Source organism: Salmo salar, chromosome 14 (genome assembly GCF_965601325.2).
Source record: "Salmo salar chromosome 14, fSalSal1, whole genome shotgun sequence".
In the NCBI taxonomy this organism is placed as follows: Eukaryota; Metazoa; Chordata; class Actinopteri; order Salmoniformes; family Salmonidae; genus Salmo; species Salmo salar.
The window spans coordinates 50,451,589-50,471,559 of NC_138304.1; the positions used below are offsets into that span (position 1 = coordinate 50,451,589).

Genomic DNA, 19,971 nt, shown 5'->3' on the forward strand with positions numbered 1-19,971 from the left:
GTAATGGCAGGTGGAATCTATTGATGACATGGCAGTAATGGCAGGTAGGATCTATTGATGACATAGCAGTAATGGCAGGTAGAATCTATTGATGACATGGCAGTAATGACAGGTAGAATCTATTGAAGACATGGCAGTAATGGCAGGTAGAATCTATTGAAGACATGGCAGTAATGGCAGGTAGAATCTATTGATGACATAGCAGTAATGGCAGGTAGAATCTATTGATGACATGGCAGTAATGGCAGGTAGAATCTATTGATGACATGGCAGTAATGGCAGGTAGAATCTATTGATGACATGGCAGTAATGGCAGGTAGAATCTATTGATGACATAGCAGTAATGGCAGGTAGAATCTATTGATGACATGGCAGTAATGGCAGGTAGAATCTATTGATGACATGGCAGTAATGGCAGGTAGAATCTATTGATGACATGGCAGTAATGGCAGGTAGAATCTATTGATGGCAGGTAGAATCTATTGATGACATGGCAGTAATGGCAGGTAGAATCTATTGATGACATGGCAGTAATGGCAGGTAGAATCTATTGATGGCAGGTAGAATCTATTGATGACATGCAGATGGCAGGTAGAATCTATTGATGACATGGCAGTAATGGCAGGTAGAATCTATTGATGGCAGGTATAATCTATTGATGACAGGTAGAATCTATTGATGACATGGCAGTAATGGCAGGTAGAATCTATTGATGACAGGTAGAATCTATTGATGACATGGCAGTAATGGCAGGTAGAATCTATTGATGACAGTTAGAATCTATTGATGACATGACAGTAATGGCAGGTATAATATATTGATGGCAGGTGGATTATATTGATGGCAGGTAGAATCTATTGATGACATTGAGGACATCAAATGTAATGAGCAGTGTTGACCAGGACACCAGATGTAATGAGCAGTGTTGACCAGGACACCAGATGTAATGAGCAGTGTTGACCAGGACACCAGATGTAATGAGCAGTGTTGACCAGGACACCAGATGTAATGAGCAGTGTTGACCAGGACACCAGATGTAATGAGCAGTGTTGACCAGGACACCAGATGTAACAGTTCAGTGTTGACCAGGACATCAGATGTAACAGGCAGTGTTGACCAGGACACCAGATGTAATGAGCAGTGTTGACCAGTACACCAGATGTAAGGAGCAGTGTTGACCAGGACATCAGATGTAACAGGCAGTGTTGACCAGGACACCAGATGTAATGAGCAGTGTTGACCAGTACACCAGATGTAATGAGCAGTGTTGACCAGGACACCAGATGTAATGAGCAGTGTTGACCAGGACACCAGATGTAATGAGCAGTGTTGACCAGGACACCAGATGTAATGAGCAGTGTTGACCAGGACACCAGATGTAATGGGCAGTGTTGACCAGGACACCAGATGTAATGGGCAGTGTTGACCAGGACATCACACACTAACTTACACAGGATTCAATTAATTGCAGATAGTGGGTTTCTGGATAGCGCTTTGAGAAGTGCATTTTATTTGCATAGGAGCAAATAAATGGAGGGAGATGACACTTATACAGAAATGGACAGTTACACGTGAAAATTAACCTTTGATATAAAAGTTTGTCCATTGCTATCTGGAAATCCTGTATCTGCAAGTTTGAATACCAGCCTAAATGCTTGTTCCAAATGTCTAGGGAGCGACCGTTCACAGATCATGCTTCTGTTTGTAAGGACTGTAACATAGAATATATTAAACACGTGTAATGTTACATTTTCACGGTGTTCCTTTCACACATCTTGTCTTGGCGTCAATATAATAGTACTTTTTCCAATATACAATATGGTACAGAGATACACCGTAGAACGTATTTACAGACACACACTGTACACACACACACTGTACACACACACACTGTACACACACACACTGTACACACACACACACACACACACACACACACACACACACACACACACACACACACACACACACACACACACTGTACACACACTGTACACACACACTGTACACACACACAAAATATTTCTGCCTTCAAAGGTAGACAGCAATATGACACCATCATACACAGTGGGGACAACTTCCTGCTTACAGACATCAACAGCAACATTCTCCCAAAAATCTCCCAACACTTCCATTATTGGTTCTTCGCAATTTGCTCTATCCCTTGAGCTATGCCCACATAAGGAAGAAATAATCGTAGCAGTCTTGCTGTTGATGTTCCTTCCTGCTTACAGAAATCAACAACAACATTCTCCCAATACTTCCACCATTGGTTCATCCCAAGTGATGCCCTCCCTATGTTTAGTGATGCATAGTGATGCCCTCCCTATGCTCCCTGATGCCCTCCCTAGTCTTGGCCAATGTTGTTGTTTTTCTGTAAGCTGGAAGTGGCCCTGTCTGTGTGTGATGATATCAGACTACTGAAAAGTCTACCTTTACGGTTTAGACAAAGTGGGCCTCTCTGTGTTCTAGCTCCTGCAGGCAAGCGCTGGGTCTGGGCCGGCGTCTCAGTCTTTGTTGCAGCGGGATGACCTCGGTCGGGCTAGTGTCCTCTGGGCTGCTGGGGGGAGGGGACTGGCGCGGGGAAAGGTCAACGGAGGTCGTGACCTCAGGGTCAACACTAACAGAGCTGTCCACGGAGTCCTGTAGGGTGTGTGTGGAGAGGTTTGAGGTTTGAAGGATGTAGGTGGTAGTAGGGGATGGGGTGGTGGTGGTAACCATAGGAGAAGAGGAGAAAGTAATGCTGGAGGAATGGGAGGAAGAGAGGAGGAGAGGAGCAGTAACAGTAGTGGAGGTGTGGAAGGTTTTAACAGTAGAAGAAGTCGGGGAAGAGGTTTTAACAGTAGGAGAAGTCGAGGAAGAGGTTTTAACAGTAGGAGAAGTCGGGGAAGAGGTTTTAACAGCAGGAGAAGTCGAGGAAGAGGTTTTAACAGCAGGAGAAGTCGAGGAAGAGGTTTTAACAGCAGGAGAAGTCGAGGAAGAGGTTTTAACAGCAGGAGAAGTCGAGGAAGAGGTTTTAACAGTAGGAGAAGTCGAGGAAGAGGTTTTAACAGCAGGAGAAGTCGAGGAAGAGGTTTTAACAGCAGGAGAAGTCGAGGAAGAGGTTTTAACAGCAGGAGAAGTCGGGGAAGAGGTTTTAACAGCAGGAGAAGTCGAGGAAGAGGTTTTAACAGTAGGAGAAGTCGGGGAAGAGGTTTTAACAGCAGGAGAAGTCGGGGAAAAGGTTTTAACAGCAGGAGAAGTCGGGGAAGAGGTTTTAACAGCAGGAGAAGTCGAGGAAGAGGTTTTAACAGCAGGAGAAGTCGAGGAAGAGGTTTTAACAGTAGGAGAAGTCGGGGAAAAGGTTTTAACAGTAGAAGAAGTCGAGGAAGAGGTTTTAACAGTAGGAGAAGTCGGGGAAAAGGTTTTAACAGCAGGAGAAGTCGAGGAAGAGGTTTTAACAGCAGGAGAAGTCAAGGAAGAGGTTTTAACAGTAGGATAGGTCGAGGAAGAGGTTTTAACAGTAGGAGAAGTCGGGGAAGAGGATTTAACAGTAGAAGTCGGGGAAGAGGTTTTAACAGTAGGAGAAGTTGGGGACATTTTGGTGAGGCTAGTGGTCCCAGAGGTACTTAATGGTGGCCAGCCTCTGGCGCCTGAATAACCAGAAGGCTTGTAGAAGGTTCCGGGTGGAGGCTGTAGAATCCTTGGCTGTCTGAACTTCATGGGGGAGTTGGTAGATGTTCTTGTCTCCCCACCCCCTTCAGTAGCAGAGTTAGGCCTATCCTTGGTCTCCTCTCTGTCTCTTCTGGACGTCTGGCCAGCCTTCAACGATACTGTGTATGGGTTGTTGGGGAATATAGTGCTGAAACTACTACTGGATGGGAGAGCAGAGCTGGTTGGCCCAGATACGGCCGGTTGTGTCGGCATCATCGGCTGTTTCCCCGGTTTTGGGCCAGGGCTAGTACCGGCCGGCGGTAAGTTAGCCATGATCATGGCGGTGCGTGGCGTGACGTCGTAGTGTTTGTACTTCCTGTCCCAGGGCCTCCGCTGCACGGCCTGCTGGGTGTCGATGTAATAGGTACTGAGCCTTGACCCCCCACCAATCCGAGGCTTCTCCGTCTCCTTCTGCTTCTCCGGCTCGGCTGACTCCACGATGGTGTTAGTGGTGGAATCCAACATGATGGCAGCGTTGTCGTTACGGCTGTTTCTGTCGACCACCTGAGAGATGAGATGAGTGTACTTTATTAATCCCCATGAACGGAAATAGGTTCATCATACTTACAGCCATAGTTAAAAAACAATAGTACACAACATAACAACAAAACAATCACAAGACAATTACAATATGTACAATGAATACAACAGCAGTTAAAGTGATGGGTGGTGACCTGTGAGGGGGTGGGGAGGGGCAAGCGCTCCAGGGGCATGCTGATTGGTCGAGACAGGATTCTAGCGCGCTGGGGCCAGAGCTGGACCTTCGGGGCCGTAGAGGAGGAGGTGGTAAAGGATGAGAGGTTGAGGCTGGGACGGCCAAACACCAGGGTAGATCTTTGGACCTACGGGACAAAATGGACAAAGAAAATGTGTTTTGTTGCTAACTCCTAACTCCGACACTTTAGCATTGATGTTGAACCTGAAAAGTACATTTATGTGCATTTTCATTGTCAAATACATTTCATAACTAACTTAATCACTCTCTCGCTCAGAAACAAACCAACTAACCGAGGCAGCGCCAGGAGCAGAGGACGAGGAGCCGGCTGTTAACTCTCTCCTGTCTGGTCCTGTCCCGTCTGGTCCTGTCCCGTCTGGTCCTGTCCCGTCTGGTCCTGTTCCGTCTGGTCCTGTCCCGTCTGGTCCTGTCCCGTCTGTCTTCACCTCTCTCACGTCATCCAGGGTTTGAGAGGACTGGATGACTGACGAGTGCCTCTTGTAGACTTTGGCACTCTGCTTGGAGACGTCAGAGAACGACAACAAAGCTAAACAGTCAATTTATTCTTAGCAAGGTGGCCAATCTTTACATACACCCTCACACACCCTCCTACAACCTCCTACACCCTCCTACACCCTCCTACAATCTCCTACAACCTCCTACACCCTCCTACAACCTCCTACAACCTCCTACAACCTCCTACAACCTCCTACAACCTCATACAACCTCATACAACCTCATACAATTGCCACCTATGCTTTGATTGGTATAATAAAAAGTTCTGATCGTAATGAACCCTTATCTATCCCCCCAACTGCTCCTGAGACTTTAGAGTTCACCTCCTCCCTTTGCATAAACGGTTGAATCATTCAAGACACTTGGACCTCCTCACCTCCTTGATGTCGAGCAGGGAGGTGGAGTGGCGGCTGAGTCTCTGCTCCTTCTCCTGAGGGGTGAGTCGGGGGGAGGTCTGGCAAACCGTGGAGGTGGTGGTGGGGGGGGAGGTCTGGTCCACCGTGGAGGTGGTGATGTGGGAGGAGGAGGTCTGGCCTACCGTGGAGGTGGTGGTGGGGTAGGAGGAGGAGGAGGAGGAGGAGGGGCTGGACAAGTCAAAGATCACTTGGAAGTGACGTACCAGCAGCTCCACCATCAGAGCCTGGGAGGGAGGAAGAAAGTGACAACAGTCAATAAAGGGGACAAAACTAACTTAAATAAAGTTTATAATTTAGATGTTTTTACGTTCTTTCACAGGCAAAACTGTTATAAAAATAAGGGGGTAGTCTACAGGTATATATACCTGGTAGGGTTAGGGGTAGTCTACAGGTACATACCTGGTAGGGTTAGGGGTAGTCTACTGGTATATACCTGGGAGGGTTAGGGGTATTCTACAGGTATATATACCTGGAAGGGTTAGGGGTATTCTACAGGTACATACCTGGTAGGGTTAGGGGTAGTCTACAGGTATATATACCTGGAAGGGTTAGGGGGAGTCTACAGGTACATACCTGGTAGGGTTAGGGGTAGTCTACAGGTGCATACCTGGTAGGGTGAGGGGTAGTCTACCGGTATATATACACCTGGTAGGGTTAGGGGTAGTCTACAGGTACATACATGGTAGGGTTAGGGGTAGTCTACAGGTACATACCTGGTAGGGTGAGGGGTAGTCTACAGGTACATACCTGGGAGGGTTAGGGGTAGTCTACCGGTATATATACCTGGTAGGGTTAGGGGTAGTCTACAGGTATATATACCTGGTAGGGTTAGGGGTAGTCTACAGGTATATATACCTGGTAGGGTTAGGGGTAGTCTACAGGTATATATACCTGGTAGGGTTAGGGGTAGTCTACAGGTATATATACCTGGTAGGGTTAGGGTTAACAGGAACTCACCTGGTAGGGTTAGGGTTAACAGGAACTCACCTGGTAGGGTTAGGGTTAACAGGAACTCACCTGGTAGGGGTAGTCAACCAGAGAAGACAGGGAGACCTCTGCGTCAGTCTGTCGGGGTTTGACCAGCGTAGGGCCAAAGATAATGCCCAGATTACTGGCTGTCATCTTGTTCTCCTCTGCCTGCTCCGTCACCCTAGGGGAAGAAATATATAACATAAATAATGGGGGGGTTGGGGTCAAGAGGAAGGTGAGGGGTGGAGAGGGAGTTGAGGGGTTGGGGTGTGTGAGGGGGAGGTTGAGAGGGAGGTGAGGGGGAGGGGGGTGGGGTGTGTGAGGGGGAGGTCGAGAGGGAGGTGAGGTGTGTGGGGGGGAGGTGGAGGTGTGTGTGTGTGTGTGTGTGCCTGCGTGCATGTGCTTCCACCCATCTCTTTACCTATGTAGGTGTGCCGTGAGAAAGCGGAGGGTCCTGTAGTGTGCAGGAGGAAGCTGTCTTAACAGGTCTCTAATCTTAAAGATGACTCTGTTGAGTTTGATACTGGGCTGTTTGGGCAGCTCTCCTCCTCCAGGTTGGCTGGTTGTCAGGGGAAGCAGCTCTCCTTCTACCCAAGGCTGGGTTCCTCCTGGTCGGGGTTGTTCTCCCCCTGGCCGCTCCTGGTCCTGGGTCTGGAGGGCCCTGGCTGCAGCCTTCTCCTCTATGATTACCCTCTGGCTCTCCTTGGCCAATCCAATGAAGTTGTTATAGTAACGGTACAGGATCAGCGGCTCTGGTAACTACAGAAGATATAAATCAATCAAGTAATCAATCAATATCTTTGGGAAATGTGTTGTACATTATCACATAAGAATGATCTAGCGGTGTAAAACAAGGATGCTCTTTATCACCATTTTAAGTGAGAAAAAACAGAAAGTGTACTGTGTCCCACCTGTCTCAGGTAGAGTTTGAGCACGTTGGCGATGTCGTGGGGTGAGAGGTCAGAGAGCTCAACCAGGTCTTTGCCGTTCTCAAACGCCTGACACAGCTTCTCCACACGAGACTTAGCCCCGTTCACACGGTAGATTCCCTGGACAAACACGCACAATACACCAGATCACCAACATCCAACATCACAGCCCTGACATATACCCCCCGGACAAACACAGCCCATTAGCTTCAGTTATTGCACTAATGTATTGCACATTAGAGATTATGAGAATGGCTTTGGACTGAAACTATGACAATGGCTTTGGACTGACACTATGAGAATGGCTTTGGACTGAGACTATGACAATGGCTTTGGACTGAGACTATGACAATGGCTTTGGACTGAGACAATGGCTTTGGACTGAGACTATGACAATGGCTTTGGACTGACACTATGAGAATGGCTTTGGACTGAGACTATGAGAATGGCTTTGGACTGAGACTATGAGAATGGCTTTGGACTGAGACTATGAGAATGGCTTTGGACTGACACTATGAGAATGGCTTTGGACTGACACTATGAGAATGGCTTTGGACTGACACTATGAGAATGGCTTTGGACTGACACTATGAGAATGGCTTTGGACTGACACTATGACAATGGCTTTGGACTGAGACAATGACAATGGCTTTGGACTGACACTTTGACAATGGCTTTGGACTGAGACTATGAGAATGGCTTTGGACTGACACTATGAGAATGGCTTTGGACTGAGACTATGAGAATGGCAAATCATTTAAATGGAAGTGACAGCTTCTATGAGCCAGGCAAATTCATTTATTAGCATCATTGTAATGAATATATCGAAATAAATATCCAATAGAAAAGGTAAAACAAACCAAAATGCACATAGTTTGTTGTAATTTCTGCTGCTTGATGTGATTGAGTGTTAGCTTTAGTTGGCTAGCTAGCAGAGTAGAAGTAAAGTTGGCCTAGCGATCCTTCATTAATATATTATTGACTTCACGAATCAGCTGGTTTGATGAAGTTCTTGTTGCCTATTTATAAATGATTCATTATATAGTTATTTATTGACGTTCTTATCTTTTGTAATCATTGAACCTCCGCTAGCTAGCTAGCTACATGCTAATGATCTGTTTAGCATGGCAACATGAAATTAATAGAATGAATGACTGGGTCAAAACATCCCAAAATAATTAATGACCAGCCTGTTTGGTTAGCAACTTCAGAACTAACAACTGGCTTTTGTCTGGACTATATCGTCTGGTGGAAGGATGAAATAAAACAAATTTACTCGTTCAAATAACGGTTAATCTTTTAGTCGCCAGCTATCACACGATAATCCCAGGGTTCTCTTATTGCTTAAGTATGAAATAAGTAATACCAATACTTAGCTATATTGTATGCTCCAAAAAATAAATCTTAATATTTTATACAATTACTCAGATATTCTGTTTTGCTATTTTGCTTCCACTGGTTCTGGGGCCCTTCTTAAGGTTAACGCCATCATGAACTTTACCAGTACCAGGACAATTTGTTTTTGCCCAAAACCTGGTTTCCTCTGCCAGGAGGATGAAACTTGATCGCAAGTGACTCTTCCAGCAACACAATAACCCCAAGCACACATCAACATGCACAAAGAAATGGTTAATTGACAACAAAATCAACATTTTGCAACGGCCATCTCAGTCTCTGGACTTGAACCCCATTGAAAACCTGTGGTTTGAATTGAAGAGGGCCAGTCTATAAGCACAGATGAAGGATATCAAGGATCTGGAGAGATTATGTATGGAGGAATGGTCTAAGATCCCCCCCCAATATGTTTTCCAATCCCATTTTTTGGGGGGGGGGAATGCTCAGGGTCGTTATCCTCGCAAGGGGAGGGTGTTGGTGTATTGAAAGCAGGGGATCCAATAATTTCCCACCCCCATCTCTTTCTCAAAGCAATTGTATTAGCATAAAATAATTAAATGTTTCAATGTTTTTTTTGTTGAGCGTACAATATAGCTCAGTATCTTTATCAAGGGTGCCAATAATTATAGTAGTAACTGTATATATACACACATGCCACTTGTTACGGTTATACAATATGCCTTGGCTTTATAACAGTGTTGTTTTTACCTTGAGCTTGAGTGCTCTGTTCTCTATCTCAGAGGTACACTTCCTGATGATGAAGGGGATCCCGTCTGGGCTGTTCTTAGCTGCCTGGGCAAAGTCTATCCCAAACAGATGTAATCTTCCCTGCAGCTTCTTATGACCACACTGGATGGCCAGAGTCTCCAGACACTTCTTATGACACGCCAGGGAACACTGAGACAGGAGACAGAGAGAGAAACACACTTAGATATGGAGGATAGGTATTAGATATGGAGGATAGATATTAGATATGGAGGATAGATATTAGATATGGAGGATAGATATTAGACTGGAGGATCGATTTTAGATATGGAGGATAGATATTAGATATGGAGGATAGATATTAGATATGGAGGATAGATATTAGATATGGAGGATAGATATTAGATATGGAGGATAGATATTAGATATGGAGGATAGATATTAGATATGGAGGATAGATATTAGATATGGAGGATAGATATCAGATATGGAGGATAGATATCAGATATGGAGGATAGATTTTAGATATGGAGGATAGATTTTAGATATGGAGGATAGATATTAGATATGGAGGATAGATATTAGATATGGAGGATAGATATTAGATATGGAGGATAGATATTAGATATGGAGGACAGATATTAGATATGGAGGACAGATATTAGATTGGAGGATAGATATTAGATATGGAGGATAGATATTAGATATGGAGGATAGATATTAGATATGGAGGATAGATATTAGACTGGAGGATAGATATTAGATATGGAGGATAGATATTAGATATGGAGGATAGATATTAGATATGGAGGATAGATATTAGATATCAGTTATGGAGGATAGATATTAGATATGGAGGATAGATATTAGATATGGAGGATAGATATTAGATATGGAGGATAGATATTAGATATGGAGGATAGATATTAGACTGGAGGATATATATTAGATATGGAGGATAGATATTAGATATGGAGGATAGATATTAGATATGGAGGATAGATATTAGATATGGAGGATAGATATTAGACTGGAGGATAGATATTAGATTGGAGGATAGATATTAGATTGGAGGATAGATATTAGATATGGAGGATAGATCTTAGACTGGAGATATGGGTGTCTGAAGCTAGATGCAGGAGAGGGAGGACCAAAACGTGGCGGAAAAAAACAATGGCGGAAAAAAACAATGGAGACTGAGTCCCATCAATATCACCAGAGAGAGCTGGAGCAACAGTGAAGTCGCTGACCTACCACCTATGGTGAAATGGGGATGACTGTGTGTGTGAGTGAGTGAGTGAGTGAGTGAGTGAGTGAGTGAGTGAGTGAGTGAGTGAGTGAGTGAGTGAGTGAGTGAGTGAGTGAGATAGATAGAGAGACAGAGAGAGCGAGAGAGATGTAGGGAGAGAGAGGAAGAGCGACAGATAGAGAGACAAGAGATATAGGGAGAGAGAGAGAGAGAGAGAGAGAGATATATATATACAGTACCAGTCACAGGTCTGGACACACCTACTCATTCAAGGGTTTTTCTTTATTTTTACTATTTTCAACATTGTAGAATAATAGTGAGACATCAAAACTATGAAATAACACAGTAACCAAAAAAGTGTTAAACAAATCAAAATATATTTTATATTCCTTTATATTCTTCCATGCTGGTCAAGTGTGCCTTGAATTCAAAATAAAGCACTGACAGTGTCACCAGCAAAGCACCCCCACACCATCACACCTCCTCCTCCATGCTTCACGGTGGGAACCACACATGCGGAGATCATCCATTCACCTACACTGAGACTGAGAAATGCATTCCAGGTCACAAAGACATGGTGGTTGGACCCACAAATCTAAAATTTGGACTTATCAGAACAAAGGACAGATTTCCACTGGTCTAATGTCCATTGCTCGTGTTTCTTGGCCCAAGCAAGTCTCTTCTTCTTATTGGTGTCCTTTAGTAGTGGTTTCTTTGCAGCAGTTCGACCATGAAGGCCTGATTCACACAGTCTCCTCTAAACAGTTGATGTTGAGATGTGTCTGTTACTTGTAACTCTGTGAAGCATTTATTTGGGCTGCAATTTCTGAGGCTGGTAACTCTAATGAACTTATCCTCTGCAGCAGAGGTAACTCTGGGTCTTCCTTTCATGTGGTGGTCCTCATTAGAGCCAGTTTCACCATAGCGGCTGATGGTTTTTGCGACTGCACTTGAAGATACTTTTGAAGTTCTTGACATTTTCCGGATTGACTGACCTTCATGTCTTAAAGTAATGTCATTTCACTTTGCTTATTTGAGCTGTTCTTGCCATAATATGGACTTGGTATTTTACCAAATTGGGCTATCTTCTGAAAACCACCCCTACCTTGTCACAACACAACTGATTGGCTCAAAAGCATTAAGGAAAGAAATTCCGCTAATTAACATTTAACAAGGCACACCTGTTAATTGAAATGCATTCCAGGTGACTACCTCATGAAGCTGGTTGAGAGAATGCCAAGAATGTGCAAAGCTGTCATCAAGGCAAAGGGTGGCTACTTTGAAGAATCTCAAATATAAAATAGATTTTGATTTGTTTTACACTTTTTTGGTTACTACATGATTCCATATGTGTTATTTCATAGTTTTGATGTCTTCACTATTATTCTACAATGTAGAAAATAGTAAAAATAAGGAAAAACCTTGGAATGAGTAGGTGTGTCCAAACTTGACTGGTACTGTGTGTGTGTATATATATATATATATATATATATACATACATACATACATACATACATACATACATACATACATACATACATACATATATATATATACACATACATACATACATACATACATACATACATACATACACACACACACACACACACACACACGGGCACACAGAGGCCCATTATCAGCAACCATCACTCCAGTGTTCCAATGGCACGTTGTGTTAGCTAATCCAAGTTTATCATTTGTGGCTTTTTCTTTGCAACTCTGCCTAGAAGGCCAGCATCCCGGAGTCGCCTCTTCGCTGTTGACGTTGAGACTGGTGTTTTGTGGGTACTATTTAATGAATCTGCCAGTTGAGGACTTGTGAGGTGTCTGTTTCTCAAACTAGACAGTCTAATGTACTTGTCCTCTTGCTCAATTGTGCACCGGGGCCTCCCACTCCTCTTTCTATTCTGGTTAGAGCCAGTTTGCCCTGTTCTGTGAAGGGAGTAGTACACAGCGTTGTACGAGATCTTCAGTTTCTTGGCAATTTCTCACATGGAATAGCCTTCATTTCTCAGAACGAGAATAGACTGACGAGTTTCAGAAGAAAGTCCTTTGTTTCTGGCTATTTTGAGCCTGTAATCGAACCCACACATGCTGATGCTCCAGATACTCAACTTGTCTAAAGAAGGCCGGTTTTATCACTTCTTTAATCAGAAAAACAGTTTTCAGCTGTGCTAACATAATTGCAAAAGGGTTTTCTAATGATCAATTAGCCTTTTAAAATGATCAACTTGGATTAGCAAACACAACATGCCATTGGAACACAGGAGTGATGGTTGCTGATAATGGGCCTCTGTACACCTATGTAGATATTCCATAAAAATAAAAAAAAATCAGCCGTTTCCAGTTACAATAGTCATTTACAACATTAACAATGTCTACACTGTATTTCTGATCAATATGATGTTATTTTAATGGACAAAAAATGTGCTTTTCTTTCAAAAAACAAGGACATTTCTAAGTGACCCCAAACTTTTGAACGATACTGTAGATATATATATATAGAGAGAGAGAGAGAGAGAGAGAGAGAGAGAGAGAGAGAGAGAGAGAGAGAGAGAGAGAGAGAGAGAGAGAGAGAGAGAGAGAGAGAGAGAGAGAGAGAGAGAGAGAGAGAGAGAGAGTATATAGCTTCTTGTGTATTTATTTATCTTGTGTTACTATTTTTTTAAGCCGCATCGTTGGGAAGGGCTCGTAAGCAAGCATTTCATGGTTAAGTCTATACCTGTTGTATTTGGCGCATGTGACATTTGATGACATTTGTATTTGGCGTATGTGACACACACACACACATTTGATCTGTGTGTGTGTGTGTGTGTGAGAGCTTGTGTGTGTGTGTGTGTGTGTGTGTGTGTGTGTGTGTGTGTGTGTGTGTGTGTGTGTGTGTGTGTGTGTGTGAGAGAGCTTGTGTGTGCGTGTATGTTAGTGTGCGTGTGTGTGTATGTTAGTGTGTGTGTGTGTGTGTGTGTGTGTGTGTGTGTGTGTGTGTGTGTGTGTGTTAGTGTGTGTGTGTGTGTGTGTGTGTGTGTGTGTGTGAGAGAGAGCTTGTGTGAGCGTGTGTGTGTGTGTGTGTGTGTGTGTGTGTGTGTGTGTGTGTGTGTGTGAGAGAGCTTGTATGAGCTTGTATTTCTACCTCTTCACATTCTGCTCCGTGGAACACCACCAGACTGTCACACTCCCTGCACTTAGATGGAGCTCTGAGTTTCCTCAGCTTGTGTGTCTGAGACGCCTTGGACATCTGGGCGTTACGAAATGGACCTGGGGAACTGGGTGTCTCTGTCACCATCTCACCCAGACCTGGAAGGGGAAGGGGGAGCGAGTGAGAGAGAGGGGGAGAGAGAGAGAGAGAGATGGGGAGAGTGAGAGAGAAAGGGAGAGAGAGAGGGGGAGAGTGAGAGAGAGAGGGGAGAGAGAGAGAGAGAGAGAGAGAGAGGGGGAGAGTGAGAGAGAGAGGGGGAGAGTGAGAGAGAGGGGGGGAGAGAGAGAGAGGGGGGTGGGGAGAGGAGGGAGGGAGGAGGTGGGAGAGAGAGCGAGAAAGAGAGAGAGGACGATGGCCGAGCAGCATAGGCAAGGTGCTATATATGGTATACAATACAGTATATACATGTGATATGAGTAATGTAAGATATGTAAACATTATTAAAGTGGCATTATTTAAAGTGGCATTGTATAAAGTGACTAGTGATCCATTTGTTAAAGTGGCCAGTGATTGGGTCTCAATGTAGCCAGCAGCCTCTCTGAGTTAGTGATGGCTGTTTAGCAGTCTGATGGCTTTGAGATAGAAGCTGTTTTTCCAGTCTCTCTGTTCCAGCTTTGATGCACCTGTACTGACCTCACCTTCTGGATGTTAGCGGGGTGAACAGGCAGTGGCTCGGGTGGTTGTTGTCCTTGATGATCTTTTTGGCAGTCCTTGTTAGCGGGCCGTGACGATGGCACTGTATTATCCTCAAAGCGGGCAAAGAAGGTGTTTAGTTTGTCAGGAAGCGTGATGTCGGTGTCCGTGACGTGGCTCGTTTTCTTTTTGTAGTCCGTGATTTCCTGTAGACTCTGCCACATACGGCTCATGTCTGAGCCATTGAATTGTGACTCCACATTGTCCCTGTATCGGCATTTCGCTTGTTTGATTGCCTTGCGGAGGGAATAACTAAACTGTTTATATTCAGCCATATTCCCAGACCTCTTTCCATGGTTAAATGCGGTGGTTCGCGCTTTCAGTTTTGCACGAATGCAGCCATCCATTGACGGTTTCTGGTTAGGGTAGGTTTTAATAGTCGCAGTGGGTACAACATCTCCAATGCACTTCCTTATAAACTCACTCACCGAGTCAGCGTATAGATCAATGTTATTCTCTGAGGCTGACTGGAACATATCCCAGTCCGCGTGATCAAAACAATCTTGAAGCGTGGATTTCGATTGGTCAGACCAGCGTTGAACTGTTCTTGTCACTGGTACATCCTGTTTGAGTTTCTGCCTATAAAACGGTAGGAGCAAGATGGCGTCGTGGTCAGATTGGCCGAAAGGAGGGCGGGGGAGGGCTTTGTATGCATCGTGGAAGGTAGAGTAGCAGAGGTTGAGTGTATTACCACCGCGAGTACTACAATCAATATGCTGATAAAATTTAGGTAGCCTTGTTCTTAAATTTGCTTTGTTAAAATCTCCAGCTACAATAAATGCAGCCTCAAGATAAATGGTTTCCAGTTTACATAGAGTCCAGTGAAGTTCCTTGAGGGCCATCGTGGTGTCTGCTTGAGGGGGAATGTACACAGCTGTGATGATAACTGACGAGAATTCTCTTGGGAGGTAATGTGGTTGTAAGGAATTCTAGGTCGGGTGAGGAGAAGGACTTGAGTTCCTGTATGTTATTATGATTACACCATGAGTCGTTAATCATGAAGCATACACCCCCGCCCTTCCTCTTCCCAGACACTAACCAAAGAGTTTATCAAATTGAACAACTCCTGTTTAATTTGTCTGTCGGTACAATGCATGGAGAAGCCCGGTGGCTGAACCCATTCCGACAACATATCCCGAGAGAGCCATGTTTCCGTGAAACAGATGATGTTACAATCTCTGATGTCTCTCTGGAAGGCAACCCTTGCTCCAATTTCGTCTACCTTGTTGTCAAGACACTGGACATTGGTGAGTAGTATACTGGGGAGCGTTGGGCGATGTGCACGTCTACGGAGCCTGACCAGAAGGCCGCTCTGTCTGCCCCTTCTGCGGCGCCGTTGTTTTGGGTCGGTTTCTGGGATTAGATCCACTGTCCTGGGTGGTGGACCGAACAGAGGATCTGCTTCGGGAAAGTCGTATTCCTGGTCGTTATGTTGGTAAGTTGACGTCGCTCTTATATCCAATAGTTCTTCCCGGCTGTATGTAATAAGACTTAAGATTTCCTGGGGTAACAATGTAAGAAATAATATATACAAAAATGAAATACTACATAGTTTCCTAAGGACTCGAAACGAGGCGTCCATCTCTGTCGGCGCCACCTTCCACTTCTATATTTGATGTTAATATATACACTGTATTTTGGTGCCAAAACTCAGCACTACCAATAAATAGGGCCTGGAGTTTTTCCTAGTGAGGTCACATGGTCAGCAGAAACTCTTGGGCCCTACTGATAAGGCCAGTGCTGGGCAGTGTCATGTTCCCTTACCTGGTGTTGTATTGTGTTGGTTCATGTTTTTACCTGGTGTTGTATTATGTTGGTTCATGTTTTTACCTGGTGTTGTATTATGTTGGTTCATGTTTTTACCTGGGCTGGTGTTGTATTGTGTTGGTTCATGTTTTTACCTGGTGTTGTATTATGTTGGTTCATGTTTTTACCTGGGCTGGTGTTGTATTGTGTTGGTTCATGTTTTTACCTGGTGTTGTATTGTGTTGGTTCATGTTTTTACCTGGTGTTGTATTGTGTTGGTTCATGTTTTTACCTGGTGTTGTATTATGTTGGTTCATGTTTTTACCTGGGCTGGTGTTGTATTGTGTTGGTTCATGTTTTTACCTGGTGTTGTATTGTGTTGGTTCATGTTTTTACCTGGTGTTGTATTGTGTTGGTTCATTGTTTTTACCTGGGCAGGTGTTGTGTTGGTTCATGTTTTTACCTGGTGTTGTATTATGTTGGTTCATGTTTTTACCTGGTGTTGTATTGTGCTGGTTCATGTTTTTACCTGGTATTGTGTTGGTTCATGTTTTTACCTGGTGTTGTATTGTGTTGGTTCATGTTTTTACCTGGTGTTGTATTGTGTTGGTTCATTGTTTTTACCTGGGCAGGTGTTGTTGGTTCATGTTTTTACCTGGTGTTGTATTATGTTGGTTCATGTTTTTACCTGGTGTTGTATTATGTTGGTTCATGTTTTTACCTGGTGTTGTATTATGTTGGTTCATGTTTTTACCTGGGCTGGTGTTGTATTGTGTTGGTTCATGTTTTTACCTGGTGTTGTATTATGTTGGTTCATGTTTTTACCTGGGCAGGTGTTGTATTGTGTTGGTTCATGTTTTTACCTGGTGTTGTATTGTGTTGGTTCATGTTTTTACCTGGTGTTGTATTGTGTTGGTTCATTGTTTTTACCTGGGCAGGTGTTGTGTTGGTTCATGTTTTTACCTGGTGTTGTATTATGTTGGTTCATGTTTTTACCTGGTGTTGTATTGTGCTGGTTCATGTTTTTACCTGGTATTGTGTTGGTTCATGTTTTTACCTGGGCAGGTGTTGTGTTGGTTCATGTTTTTACCTGGGCAGGTGTTGTTGGTTCATGTTTTTACCTGGGCAGGTGTTGTTGGTTCATGTTTTTACCTGGTGTTGTATTATGTTGGTTCATGTTTTTACCTGGTGTTATATTATGTTGGTTCATTGTTTTTACCTGGTGTTATATTATGTTGGTTCATGTTTTTACCTGGGCAGGTGTTGTTGGTTCATGTTTTTACCTGGGCAGGTGTTGTTGGTTCATGTTTTTACCTGGGCAGGTGTTGTTGGTTCATGTTTTTACCTGGGCAGGTGTTGTGTTGGTTCATGTTTTTACCTGGGCAGGTGTTGTTGGTTCATGTTTTTACCTGGGCAGGTGTTGTGTTGGTTCATGTTTTTACCTGGGCAGGTGTTGTTGGTTCATGTTTTTACCTGGTGTTGTATTATGTTGGTTCATGTTTTTACCTGGTGTTGTATTATGTTGGTTCATGTTTTTACCTGGTGTTATATTATGTTGGTTCATGTTTTTACCTGGTGTTATATTATGTTGGTTCATGTTTTTACCTGGGCAGGTGTGGTGTTGGTTCATGTTTTTACCTGGGCTAGCTGTGGGGGAGTCCATGGATTGGGACTCACTGCTGCCTCCAGCACTCTCTGAGTCACTACACATCCCCCTGTCCTGGATACCTGATGCCCAGGCTCTCAACGGGCCCTGTCCCCCTCTCAGACCTGGAGGAGAGAGAACAGAGACGAGAGACGAGAGGGGAGGAAAGAGAGAGATAGGTATTAGCAATATGGTAACAGGCCATAAGGTTCTCTAAGATCCAAATATTTTATGTCAGGGTTCTCCCCAAAGAATGTAAGAGATGCGCTGAGACACTTAAAAAAATATAATGTTTTGCTCTAGATTACAGGAAATGCCCTCTCCCCAGCCAGTCAGCGGCACCTCCTTGTTGAAACATCCTGGCGAGAACCCTGTGTGCCATAACATTTCTTGTGTGTACGGGTTCATTTGGATCTGGCCAATCAAGTCATGGACAGTTTACGCCCTAATCTTACTTGTCACATGCTTTGTAAACAACAGGTGTAGACTAACAGTGAAAAGCTTACTAACAGGCTCTTCCAAACAAGCAGAGAGAAAAACAAATGTTATAATCGCCCTATCCTCACCTGACCTGCTCCGGGCCAACTGTCTGGCTACAGTATAACAACTGTCTGGCTACAGTATAACAACTGTCTGGCTACAGTATAACAACTGTCTGGCTACAGTATAACAACTGTCTGGCTACAGTATAACAACTGTCTGGCTACAGTATATCAACTGTCTGGCTACAGCATATCAACTGACTGGCTACAGCATATCAACTGTCTGGCTACGGTATATCAACTGTCTGGCTACAGTATATCAACTGTCTGGCTACATTATATCAACTGTCTGGCTACAGTATAACAACAGACTGGCTACATTATATCAACTGTCTGGCTACAGTATATCAACTGTCTGGCTACAGTATAACAACTGTCTGGCTACAGTATATCAACTGTCTGGCTACAGTATATCAACTGTCTGGCTACAGTATAACAACTGTCTGGCTACAGTATATCAACTGTCTGGCTACAGTATAACAACTGTCTGGCTACAGTATATCAACTGTCTGGCTACAGTATATCAACTGACTGGCTACAGTATATAACTGTCTGGCTACAGTATATAACTAGCGGGCTACAGTATATCAACTAGCTGGCTACAGTATAACAACTAGCTGTGTTGGGTAGAGGTACTGTACCTTGTTTTGTGTTGGGTAGAGGTACTGTACCTTGTATTGTGTTGGGTAGAGGTACTGTACCTTGTATTGTGTTGGGTAGTGGTACTGTACCTTGTATTGTGTTGGGTAGAGGTACTGTACCTTGTATTGGGTAGTGGTACTGTACCTTGTATTGTGTTGGGTAGAGGTACTGTACCTTGTATTGTGTTGGGTAGAGGTACTGTACCTTGTATTGTGTTGGGTAGTGGTACTGTACCTTGTATTGTGTTGGGTAGAGGTACTGTACCTTGTATTGTGTTGGTTAGAGGTACTGTACCTTGTATTGTGTTGGGTAGAGGTACTGTACCTTGTATTGTGTTGGGTAGAGGTACTGTACCTTGTATTGTGTTGGGTAGAGGTACTGTACCTTGTATTGTGTTGGGTAGAGGTACTGTACCTTGTGTTGGGTAGAGGTACTGTACCTTGTATTGTGTGGGGTAGAGGTACTGTTCCTTGTGTTGGGTAGTGGTACTGTACCTTGTATTGTGTTGGGTAGAGGTACTGTACCTTGTGTTGTGTTGGGTAGAGGTACTGTACCTTGTATTGTGTTGGGTAGTGGTACTGTACCTTGTATTGTGTGGGGTAGTGGTACTGTACCTTGTGTTGGGTAGTGGTACTGTACCTTGTATTGTGTTGGGTAGAGGTACTGTACCTTGTATTGTGTGGGGTAGTGGTACTGTACCTTGTATTGTGTTGGGTAGAGGTACTGTACTTTGTGTTGTGTTGGGTAGAGGTACTGTACCTTGTGTTGTGTTGGGTAGAGGTACTGTACCTTGTATTGTGTTGGGTAGAGGTACTGTACCTTGTATTGTGTTGGGTAGAGGTACTGTACCTTGTATTGTGTGGGGTAGTGGTACTGTATCTTGTATTGTGTGGGGTAGTGGTACTGTACCTTGTATT

The 19,971-nt window shown here is 44.0% G+C and overlaps 1 protein-coding gene across 1 annotated transcript in view; it reads right to left on the reverse strand.

Moving 5' to 3' along the window:
* Positions 1-591: 591 nt before the first annotated feature.
* Positions 592-19,971, reverse strand: part of LOC106569760 (rho GTPase-activating protein 29) — a 69,888-nt gene continuing 50,508 nt past the window's right edge. Inside the window, exons 14-23 of the mRNA XM_082961402.1 lie at positions 17,699-17,995; positions 13,721-13,899; positions 9,342-9,530; positions 7,221-7,358; positions 6,731-7,068; positions 6,358-6,490; positions 5,301-5,564; positions 4,702-4,923; positions 4,368-4,535; positions 592-4,197 (exon numbers count right to left, since the gene is read on the reverse strand). Coding sequence (XP_082817528.1) covers positions 2,443-4,197; positions 4,368-4,535; positions 4,702-4,923; positions 5,301-5,564; positions 6,358-6,490; positions 6,731-7,068; positions 7,221-7,358; positions 9,342-9,530; positions 13,721-13,899; positions 17,699-17,995 — 3,683 coding nt within the window. The 3' untranslated portion in view covers positions 592-2,442. The remainder of the gene's footprint in view (positions 4,198-4,367; positions 4,536-4,701; positions 4,924-5,300; positions 5,565-6,357; positions 6,491-6,730; positions 7,069-7,220; positions 7,359-9,341; positions 9,531-13,720; positions 13,900-17,698; positions 17,996-19,971) is intronic.